Source organism: Suncus etruscus, chromosome 12 (assembly GCF_024139225.1).
Source record: "Suncus etruscus isolate mSunEtr1 chromosome 12, mSunEtr1.pri.cur, whole genome shotgun sequence".
NCBI lineage: Eukaryota > Metazoa > Chordata > Mammalia > Eulipotyphla > Soricidae > Suncus > Suncus etruscus.
In genome coordinates, this window is record NC_064859.1 from 64,140,073 (window position 1) to 64,152,141 (window position 12,069).

Consider the following 12,069-nt stretch of genomic DNA (forward strand, 5'->3'; position numbering starts at 1 on the left):
ACAACTTTTTAACTATGTATTTCATAGCATTAAAAAGGGGGGGAGGCGGTGAGGTGGGGCTAGAGGTAAGGTGTCTGCTTTGCAAGCGTTAGCCAAGGAAGGACCATGGTTCGATCCCCCGGCGTCCCATATGGTCCCCCCAAGCCAGAGGCAATTTCTGAGCACTTAGCCAGCCCAAAAAAAAAAAAAAAGAAAAAAAAGAAAACAGCTGGGTCCAGAGCAAGTGGCACAAGCAGTAGGGCATCTCTGTCTTGCTTGTGCTAATCTAGCACAGACAGGGTTCGATCCCCCAGCGTCCCATATGGTCCCCCAAGACAGTAGCAATTTCTGAGCTAGTAGCCAGAAGTAACCCCTGAGCATCACCGGATGGGGCCCAAAAACCAAAATCAAAAACAACAACAGAAAAAACAACTCAAGGTCCAAAGCAATAGTGCAGTACTTGCCATGCATGTGGTCAACCTGAGTTTGATCCCTGATCCCCTGATAGCATCCTGAGCCTAACAGAAGTGATACCTGAATACAAAGCCAGGTCTAAGCCCTGAGCACCACTGATATGGCCCAAAATAAAAAAAAGAAAAGAAAAAGAACACATCTACTTGTTACAAATTGGCTTAAAACCAGTACCTTAGTTACATCAATCTTCTAAGTTTGAATTCTCACTGTCATTTTGAATTTTGAATGGCGTTTTCGACAATACCAACACATGAACAAAATTATCTTTTCATCAGTTCTCTTTTCCTCTAAACTCATTTTAGTTTAAACCAAAGCGTGTAAAACTACTGCATGAACCCTTTCAGGTAAAACCAAGCTCATTATCACCTCTGGTTCTGAATAAGCGAGGGCAGCAATGGAGGTGTCACTAGAAGTGGCTGCCTCTGCTATGCCTCCAACTAACCAAGGTCTCCCCATCTTTCAAGGTCAGGTTGGAAAGCAGTTCCAGAGGGCGTGTGCACAGCCCTTCCCCTCCACCCAGGAGTGGGGACAACACCAGCCTCACCTTGGTTGGGGGGCTGGGCAGTCACCCAGCTACCGGCTAAGGTTCATGTCCTCCCGCCTGCTCCCCCCCCTCCCCCCGCCTATCTTAACTACTTGTGCAAGTACCATGCAAACAGCACACTGCCAAGACCTCGGGTTGGGGGAGAGGGGGTGTCCAGAAAGGTATTTGTGCTAGGCTATAATGTTGAGAACCGGACTTTCTTGTTTGACCTCATGCTTCTGCATCGCTGGTGTGTTAGAATAATCATATGGTCTTTTCAAAAATAAAAGACTGCAACTGCAATCGCTGATTTTTAAAAACATGACATTTGAAACTTTAAAACCCCATCACAATGTGATGTTTAAGAGGTTGAGATTAAAAAAAAAAAAAAGAGGTTGAGATTTCACAAGCTCAAACTGAACACTACCTTGTTATAGTTTTAAACAACTGAAACCACCACATCCGCAGGGTACCACAGGACCCCATGCATGCATGGGTCAGAGCCTTGAAAGCTAAGACTAGGGCCCGGAGAGACAGCAAAGCAGCGTTTGCCTTGTAAGCAGCCGATCCAGGACCAAAGGTGGTTGGTTCGAATCCCGGTGTCCCATATGGTCCCCCGTGCCTGCCAGGAGCTATTTCTGAGCAGACAGCCAGGAGTCACCCCTGAGTACCGAAGGGTGTGGCCCAAAAACCAAAAAAAAAAAAAAAAAGAAAGAAAGAAAGCTAAGACTAAAGGTGTGGGGCCGTAGTAGCCCAGCGGTAGGGCGTTTGCCTTGCAAGCGCTAACCTAGGACAGACTGCAGTTCAATCCCATAGTTTCCCATATGGTCCCCCAAGACAACAGCTATTTCTGAGTGCAGAGCCAGGAGTAACCCCTGAGTGTCATTGGGTGTGGCCCCCCAAAAAACAAAACAAAATAAAAGACTAAAGGTGTGTTTCCAACAACTGGGAAGGGTTACCTGGCGGGACAGGCCATGGAAGAGGCCCCGGGTGAGGTTAAGCATGTTGACTGAGCCGGAGACTTTGGCATACATGTCCTTGATGCCGATGAGCCGGCAGATGGTGATGATGGCTCGGTGGCAGCGGAGTCCGTACCCTAAGAAGAGAAGAATCAAGCACGGTCAACTGGACCCAGCTTTGTCTCAGGCCCCTGCTGGCTTCTGAGGCCTCAGGCACTGGACCTAGGAGCCTACACTGGTGCTCTGCTCCCACTGTTTCTCCTGTGGGCCAGGACACCCTCCCCGCCTTTTACAGTGTCTTTACATTTGCATCTACAGAAACACTTCTTGAACACACAGGAAAAAGACAAGGCTGAGCTATGATGCAGATTAACTTGCCAGTTTCTTGCCCACTAAGGATCAATTGAGGGACCAATCGCCCTGCTTGAGCACCCAGCTGTTTTGAGCAGAGCTGCCAGTTTCCTCCTGGAAAAGTGTGTCTGGGCTTCAGTGATATACCCTCCTTTCACAGGATTCCCCTAACCCCAGGCCTGTCCTCGCCTCCACGATGACCTCCAGACCTTGCATTGTTTTCCTATAGGTACATGCTCTCTTGTCTACCTGCCACTCTTACACCAGCACATGCTTTCAAAGCACAGACCAAGCACATCATCCCATCTGAAGCCATCACGTCCTGCTATTCTCTGTAACAGAATAAAAAGCACCACTGCCAAGGATCCCTCCATACACTTCTCTTACTGCCCTAACTCTGATATGTCACCTCTAGTTGGCTGCACCGCCTCAGGGACAATGTGCTCGGTCTCGTCCTCAACCCTGCAGACCCATCTCAGATCCCCCTCACCCTTAGTTTCACTCAAATCCCACCTTTCCACATGATGACCTTCTGCCCACACTTGCTGAAGGGTTCCCCACCTCCACCCCTTTCCCCAGCCCCTCAAACACTGTGCCCTGACTGCAAAGAACTAGAATTGTGATCATCTACTATCATGACCCAAAGCCTACCCTGGCATATGTAAATTCAAGCAGGAATGAGGGAGATTTAAAAAAAAAAAATAAAGCAGTTCAGATGGTCCTTTCAATCAACTAGCCAGAAAGCTCAGCACACACATCCCTACTTTAATGCAAAACCACCACTCTGGAGGTTGGAAAGTTAGCACAGCTGGGTACAAAGTTTGCCTTGAATGCAGCTGACCTGAGTTCAATTCCATGGATCCAATATCCCAAGCACTGCCAGGAACAACCCCTGAATGCAGAGCCAGGGGTAATCTCTGAGTATACTTGGGTGTAACCTCCCAAAATAAAACAAAAACAAACAAACAAAAAAGTCTGCTCTAGGAGAAACTCCTGATTTTGCAGTTTTTGATTTTTTTACTGGCAATTATAGAGTTGTGTTTGGATTCAAGTACATAAAATACTCTCACCTAGAACACATTTCTTTTTTTTGGTGTGGTTTTTGGGTCACACCCGGCAGTGCTCAGGGGTTATTCCTGGCTCCAGGCTCAGAAATTGCTCCTGGCAGGCACGGGGGACCATATGGGATGCCGGGATTCAAACCGATGACCTCCTGCATGAAAGGCAAACGCCTTACCTCCATGTTATCTCTCCGGCCCCAGAACAACACATTTCTACTTCAAATTAGCTGCAGGTTCCAGAGCTAGGCCTGACCAATGATTACAAAACAACTAACTCAGAACAAGCAATAGGGTGGCTGGCCATTCTGTTAATGCACAAATACATGTCCACAATCCATGTGTATCAGAGGCCTGAGTGCACAGGTGTGTGGAATGTTCATGAGCAGAGATGGTCACTAGAGGCGTTGGAAGGAGAATTTATCTGACACTGACATGGTGACTCTGGCCAAGTTCTTCCTCTCCCTGAAACATTGACTTTGAAGAGCTGGTGGGGATCCAGGCGGTGGCACACACACTGTAGGCGTCACCCATGCAAAAAAATGATCACGGTCCTATGGAAATTTCTTGACCATACTTTCATTTGTGAAGACTTCTGTGAAGTCACTGACAGTGTCATAAATGCTTATCTGATTAAAGTTAGAAGTGTGGGGGGGGGGGGGAAGGAGAGGGGAGGAAAGGGGAGGGGAGGAAGAAAATAAGAAGGGAGGGAGGGAGGGAGGAAGGGAGGGAGGGAGGGAGGGAGGGAGGGAGGGAGGGAGGGAGGAAGGGAGGGGGAGGGAGGGAAGAACAGAAATAATTCCTCTGGGAGATCAAGTGATATGCATGATACTCTTTCAGTAACAGTATTGCAAACCAGTGTTTTAAGAGAAAAAGTGTCTGCCATAGAGGTGGGGCAGGAATGGGGTAATTAAATTGGGAGACATTGGTGAAGGAAAGTGAACACAGGTGAAGGGATGGATGGATGTTGGAACATTGTTATGACTGAACTCAATCACCAACAACTTTGTAGCTGCATATCTCCTGTTGATTCAATTAGAAAATAAACTTCATGAGATACACAGAGAGAGTTCTAGGAAGCCACTTTTACCATACAACAATTGCAGGTGAAACACCCTTAGAACTTAGGGGACACCTAGCTCACAGCTACCCTACCAGCATTTGATGATAAAGTAAATGCTGGAATAAGCTCATTAAGGTCTCTCAAAGGTACTAAGATTCCCAACAGCTCAACCACTTGCTCAGTTGCTATTTCCAATTGCTAGTATACTCTTTGCTCCTACAGTTGACATGTTTCTGCTTCTGCAAGCCTGGCAGAGAGACTGAACTCTTAATTTTCCCATGTGCCTCAACTCAACCTTCTTACATCTAACACCAGCCTTTCCACTGTGGAGTTTTCAATCTAAGTTCAGTGAAATAAAATGAACGAGAAAAAAAAAAATACTTCAAATATAATAAATAGGTGAGCAAAAATAAAGAACAGGATGACATTAGTTTAATTTCTCAACTATATTGACTTTTCTATTACCTTTGGGTTTCTTCTTCATCTTGATATGTGTTCGTTTAAATGTTAAAGAAATGTCATGGAATACTAAAAAACACAAACAGAAGAAGGTGCTTGGCTTTAATGTTCTTGCAAATATCACATAGCAACTAATAGCACTTTAATTGGAACCAAGGATGTGAACAAACTGATTTAAATTATTAGTAACCTCGGGAAAACATTTTTTTTAGTATGATATCTATTTATTTTAAAAATGGTAGTAACATGCAGAGCAAAATAAATACACCCAGAGAAATACACAGCCATACGTAATGAAGTTTGTATGTTTACACTCACTTGTATGTTCTTCATATCGTTCTATAAAATGCAAATAGTGAGCTGCTTTGTTCTTTGCCTGAAAGAAAAATGTTCTTACTCCTATTGCTGTAATTTATACTTTCTCAGATTTCAAAAAATATCTCTCCTACACAAAAATTCCAGCATGTATTTCTAAAAGTTAAGAACTTAATTTTTTTTTAAATATCAGCCATACTACTGTTATCAATTCCTAGTATGCTACTGTTATCACAAAGAGGAAAAAAAAAAAAAAACAGAATTCCTTATCAGCTCTGAGCATATATTAGGACCCAAACTTCCTCAGTTCTCTCCTAATTTTGAAAGATAATCAGTTCTCATAAAATATTTTTTAACATACAGATGTCAGAGACTACTTTTTGTGAATAACTTAATTTTTGACAGTATCAAAGAATAGAACTTTTTTTTTTGTTTCAAAAATCCCATTGTGTCTAACATGTAGCTTACTGATCATTACTGGCCCTCCCAAAAAAATGTACATACCTTTCTGAAAGCATCCATTCGGTCAGTGGCTTTCCCAATGGCAAAACCTTTAAAACAAAAAACACAAAATAAATTTGACATTTTTCTCATATTTCAAGTTTTAGCTCATACACTATTTCTTTTTTTGTGTGTGTGTGTGTGTGTGTGTGTGTGTGTGTGTGGTTTTTGGGTCACACCTGGCAGTGCTCAGGGGTTACTCCTGGCTCCATGCTCAGAAATTGCTCCTGGCAGGCATGGGAGACCATATGGGACGCCGGGATTCGAACCGATGGCCTTCTGCATGAAAGGCAAATGCCTTACCTCCATGCCATCTCTCCGGCCCCCACTATTTCATATATCTTTATTTTTCTCCTGCCCAGAGAAATTCTGCTATTTAAAATAAATGAGAATGCACAAGACTACAGCAACAGGCTTATGCATTTGGGGCCATTTTAGAAACATTAAGCTTCAACTTACCCATGAAACAAAAAGTTGGAAGCAGTGTTACCTTTTCTAAATCTCTATATAAAACTAAATGCACAAAAAATACCCAAAAAGATGAAAATGAAACCGTAGGGGCCAGAGTGATAGCACAGCAGTAGGGTGTTTGCCATGCACACAGCTGACCCAGGATGAACCCAGGTTCGATTCCCAACATACTATATGGTCCCCAAGCCTGCCAGGAATTATTTCTGTGTACAGTGCCAAGAATAACCCCTGAGCACCAACGGGTGTGACCCAAAACCAACCCCCCCCCAAAAAAAATCAAAAACAAAAAATGAAACTATAATTTTCTTCCAGTGAAGGTAAATTTTGAATATTTTTCTTCATGCTTCACACTGAGCAATGTTCAAAGCTTACTCTTTGTTCTGTGCTCAGCGATCCCCTCTGGTAGTTTGAGGAACCATGTGTTGCTGGGTTTTGAACTGGAGTTGGCCACATGGGAAGCAAATGCTTTAACCCAGGGGTCTCAAACTCAATTTACCTGGGGGCCGCAGGAGGCAAAGTCGGGGTGATCCTTGAGTGCAAAGTCAGTAGTAAGCCTTGAACATTGGGGAGTGTGACCCAAACAACTAAAACAAAACAAAACAAATAAAGATTGCTCTAGGGCAGGGCCACAAAATGTTGTACGGAGGGCCGCAAACGGCCCGTGGGACACGAGTTGAGACCCCTGCTTTAACCCCTGTACTATCTTTCAGCCTAATTCTGAATACTTTTTTTTTTTTTTTTTTTTTTTTTGGTTTTTGGACCACACCCGGTAACGCTCAGGGGTTACTCCTGGCTATGTGCTCAGAAGTTGCTCCTGGCTTGGGGGACCATATGGGACACCGGGGGATCGAACCACGGTCCGTCCAAGGCTAGCGCAGGCAAGTCAGGCACCTTACCTTTAGCGCCACTGCCCAGCCCATGAATACTTTTTTAAAAAAGAATTAGAATAAGCTGAAGTTGAGAGAAAGACACTGCTATAGAATAAAACTCCAATTTCACTGAATATAAAACACTTGAATCTTGAGTATGCAAAGTGTCACCTCAACCCGGGTGACAAGGTTTAAATTACCACAAGGTAGCATAAACCTTTCTTTTTTTTGCTGTTACCATCACTGAAGAACAATAAAGAACCTGTTTTGTTTTTAAAGTATACACAGAAAATTAACAAGATAATACTGATCGGGGCTGGGCGGTGGCGCTAAAGGTAAGGTGCCTGACTTGCCTGCGCTAGCCTTGGACGGACCGCGGTTCGATCCCCCGGTGTCCCATATGGTCCCCCAAGCCAGGAGCAACTTCTGAGCACATAGCCAGGAGTAACCCCTGAGCATTACCGGGTGTGGCCCAAAAACCAAAAAAAAAAAAAGAAAAAAAAAAGATAATACTGATCTTTGAGATCTATACAAGACAGCTGAGAACCCGGATTATGGAGTCCCATTTCTACTTTCAGGAAATTAAGGGAATTAATAGCCCTTGACCTATCATCACATATGTAATTTAATTACTGATTTTTTCTTAAATTGAGTTAAAACCTTTAGATACCAAACAAGTTTATCAGTCTTTGGTTTTGTCTTTTTATTTTTATTGAATCACTGTAAGTTAGTCAAAATGAAATTTCTGATTGAGTTTCAAGTATACAATGTACAAAACCAATCTCTTTACTGTCCCTTTAGTGTCCAACTGCCCTCACCAATGTTTCCAATTTCCCTCCTGCCCTGGGAGATTAACAGATTCAGAAAATATCTTGCTTTGAGAAACATAAGAAAATACCCACCCACACCTGCCTCCACAGCCCACACACACCCTTCTTAGCACACCCTTAACACACCTGCTGCTCCTCTGCCATTCCCCACAGCAACCAGGACCCGAACAGATTTCTTTCTTCCTTCTTTCGCAGTCATGTTGAACACATTTCTTACCTAAAAGACAAAATGTCTCATAAACATTTCACCTTGAGAAAAAACTGGATCCAGAGCTAGACACACAAATTTGTGAGGTCACTAGCCTGAGCCCACAAGCAACAGCAACAAACTGACTCAAAGGAAGCCTCAGGAGTGAAAAAGGAAAAGACAGACTTTCTCTCCCAATTTCACAGCACTGTTAAAGGCTGCATTGAGATCACTCTAACAGGTGAACTGTACAACTCAATACATCCTCTGTTAAGGAAAGTGACAGAAGAAAGTAGTCACTGATTAAATATAGACAATTCATAGTCAACTCTAAAATCTATCCCAATACTACAGTTCTTTACAAATTTTTAAAAAATTGTCACTTTAGAACTATGATGCAGTATACAGAAATAATTATCATTGGACTGGATCTCTATGGTAAGGACTAAGTTCAACTGAGAATAAAAAATTTGGAAACCTGCTTAAAACTAACTACAAGTTAGTCAACATCTCTGGGGCATATTCAAAGATTAAGAGCTATGAAAGTACAAATAAAACTGCTGAAATGGCAGCTCCCCTCTTACTCATAAATTAGGGTTCAAGGAAAAGAAAGCTTGGATTTACTCCTATGAACTTAAAGGAAACCATCCACATATATAAGAATTCTTTAAGGAGTTTAAACTTGTTTTTTTTTTTTATTTTTGGGTCACACCCAGCAGCTCTCAGGGGTTACTCCTGGCTCTGTACTCAGAAATCGCTCCTGGCAGGCACGGGGGACCATATGGGATGCCAGGATTCAAAGCACCATCCATCAAGGATCAGATGCATGCAAGGCAAATGCCCTACTGCTGTGCTCTCTCTCCGGCCCCAAGTGATTTAAATTCTAAAAAGTATAAACTGAGATCCAAGTCATAAATTGCCTGTAAAATTATTTTAGATTCTATAAGGCCACTGACATTAAATATTACTATACATGTTCAATCACAACTTCCTCCTATGATTATTTCAAGTAGTATTTACACTATACTATAAAATATTATACTATAAATACTATAGTATTTATACTATACTAGTGCAAAGGGAAGCTAAAAATTGTAGAGTAAGTCCTGAAGAGTTACTGAAATTCACTTAATAAGGTGTCAGTTTCAAGGGCCTGTAAGCAGCCACCAAGTCATTTCCCCACAGAGAACTAAATACCCACTGCCCCGTTCAAACTCTTGAGTCCTACCCCCTGGCTCCTCTCAACGGCTATTGGGTCCCAGGGCCAGATTCATCTGGTTTATAAATCAATAGACTATTAATGATACTTTAGCTTTAGGAAAATTTAAATATAATCTCAAAACTGTTATTGACAAGACCACTTAATGGTATTGGCAGGTCCCCCCAAAATAGCACTCACTGATCATGAGCCAATATCTACTAACTGAAACTAAAATTTCATTGTTTTCTTTCCCAGATCAGGTCTGCATCAGAGAGAAGTTTTGCATGCAAAGGCTTTTCCTCACTGTTCCTCTTGACCTAACTAACCCAACTTCTCCAAAGACTAAACTAGCCAGTTAATTCATCATGCCTACCTCTAGGATCCTGGTATCAAAATCCTCGTATGTTTCTGCAGTGAGAAAAGAAACAGGCACACAGATCAATGTGTCTGTACTATTAGTGTACAAACGCATGTCAACACAGGTACCATCATCAACTTTTTCTTACAGAATTCTTTTTATTTGTAGTGCCAGTGATCAGACCCAGTGTCACACACTCAGATAAGCACTCTAACTCCAAACTACAGCCCTGGCTTTATCACCAAGCTTTTTTTTTGTTTTTTTGGTTTTTGGGTCACACCCAGCAGCGCTCAGGGGTTACTCCTGGCTCCACGCTCAGAAATCGCTCCTGGCAGGCTCGGGGGACCATATGGGATGCCGGATTCGAACCAATGAAAGGCAAATGCCTTACCTCCATGCTATCTCTCTGGCCCCTTTATCACCAACTTTTAGGGAGAGCTTGTTTAGGGGTCACACCCAGCATTGCTCAAGGCTTGCTCCTTACTCCATACTCAGGGATCATCACTTCTGGTGGGCACGGGAGTCTAAGACTAAACTCAGATTTGCTGCATGCAAGACAAGGGTATCTTGGATACACTTGGATAATGCTGAAGCCAGTCCCTATAGCTTCCCTTCTTACCAAGATATTCCAAGGCCATGCTCATCATGAGCCTCATCCACTCTCAACGGAGGACCCCAGCTGTTCCTCAGACAGCCCCCAGATATCACTTTCATCTACTCACATGCCCATCCTCACTACCAAGAGTACTGGGGCACTGGAAACTGTAACCCCTTGCCCTTTATTGAATCATGAGCTAATCTACTTACCTACACTTTGGATCTGGGCCCTCTTTGAGGGATTTGGGCCTTTCTGTCCCTTCCCTTGTCTTCATCCTAATTGAAGCACTTGGCTAGGTTCTAGTCTGCACATTCACCTGAGTCTCCTCCTCTCAACTTGCCCTCTCTTTCAGTCAAACTTAAGAAAGAAGCTGGATCTTTTGTTTCTTCCATCTCCTACTCCTTGACAAGAAAGAATTTTTCATTACATTTCATGTGTATCTGTAGGATGCTTAAAGACAACTATCTAGTGTACACTTGTTCTGTTTTGGGGCCACACGTGGCAATGCTAAGGGATTCCTCCTGGCTCTGCACTCAGAAATCAGGGGACCATATGGGATGCTGGGGATCCAACATGGGTTGGTCGTGTGCAAGGCAAATGCCCTACCCACTGTGTTATCACTCCAGCCCCTGATGTAAGGGGCCAGCACTCCCAAGTCAGGCTACTCCAGGGGTGCTCCATGAACTACTAGGGTGGCTCAGACCGAGATCCATAAGGTGTTCATGTTCCAGGCTTGAAAAAACCAGTCAAGATTCCAGATACCCAATTCTTTACATACTGTTTGTGAAATACTTCTTTTTTTTTGTTTTTGTTTTTGTTTTTGGGTCACACCCGGCAGCGCTCAGGGGTTACTCCTGGTTCTACGCTCAGAAATCGCTCCTGGCAGGCTCGGGGAACCATATGGGATGCCAGGATTTGAACCACTAACCTTCTATATGTAAGGCAAACACCTTACCTCCATGCTATATCGCCGGCCCCTGTGAAATACTCCTTTTTTTTTTTTTGGTTTTTGGGCCATACCCAGCGGTGCTCAGGGATTACTCCTGGCTGTCTGCTCAGAAATAGCTCCTGGTAGGCACGGGGGACCATATGGGACACCGGGATTCGAACCAACCACCTTAGGTCCTGGATCGGCTGCTTGCAAGGCAAACACCGCTGTGCTATCTCTCCAGGCCCATGAAATACTTCTTAACGATGGGCCTCTAGTACCCCACAATAGACAGCTGAATAATAATGTGAAGTCACTCCAATGATGCCCAAAAGCAATTGAGACAGATAAGTAAATAAAAAATAAATAAAATCCTATTAGGGCTTCTAGCACAATCAGTTCTCTTTCAAGAGCTGAGAGGCAAAGGCAGGATTTCACTACCTCCATTGGGACCAGGATCAGGGGGGCCAAGACTGACACCACCCCACTGGTTTCCACTCCATCCTCGCTCCCGTTTAATCTTCATCTTCCTCTTCCGGTCCCACTCTTCTCTCAACTGGACCATGTGAGCTTCCACCTTCGCCTGCTCTTCCTTGCTTCTCTGGGCAATGGTCTGCATGGCTCCATTTCTCATCAGAGGGACATTCAGACCAGGCCACAGGAAACCATGACGCCCTGTTGGTTTAAAAATAGAAATCTGCAAAAAGAATTCACTTATAGAGAGTTAAAATCCCAGGTAGAATCAAAAGTTAGCAGCATGATTTCCAGAAGCAGGTCCCTAAAAGCACCCTAAAGTTGAACTCTTCCCTGACACACTCCAGAGAGGACCAGAACGCCTGCCAACCACAGGGTAGCCTAGCCACAGATCCAATAGCTCCACCCAAAGGTCAGAAGTCAACACCAAGGTTCCCCAAAGGAGCTGGCAAGATAATCTGCCTTATTCAA

At 43.7% G+C, this 12,069-nt stretch overlaps 1 protein-coding gene across 1 annotated transcript in view; it reads right to left on the reverse strand.

Moving 5' to 3' along the window:
• Positions 1 to 12,069, reverse strand: part of MRPS5 (mitochondrial ribosomal protein S5) — a 33,386-nt gene that overhangs the window by 2,519 nt on the left and 18,798 nt on the right. Inside the window, exons 5-11 of the mRNA XM_049784408.1 lie at positions 11,566 to 11,799; positions 9,614 to 9,648; positions 7,979 to 8,069; positions 5,686 to 5,732; positions 5,185 to 5,242; positions 4,873 to 4,935; positions 1,936 to 2,072 (exon numbers count right to left, since the gene is read on the reverse strand). Of these exons, the coding sequence (XP_049640365.1) occupies positions 1,936 to 2,072; positions 4,873 to 4,935; positions 5,185 to 5,242; positions 5,686 to 5,732; positions 7,979 to 8,069; positions 9,614 to 9,648; positions 11,566 to 11,799 (665 nt within the window). The remainder of the gene's footprint in view (positions 1 to 1,935; positions 2,073 to 4,872; positions 4,936 to 5,184; positions 5,243 to 5,685; positions 5,733 to 7,978; positions 8,070 to 9,613; positions 9,649 to 11,565; positions 11,800 to 12,069) is intronic.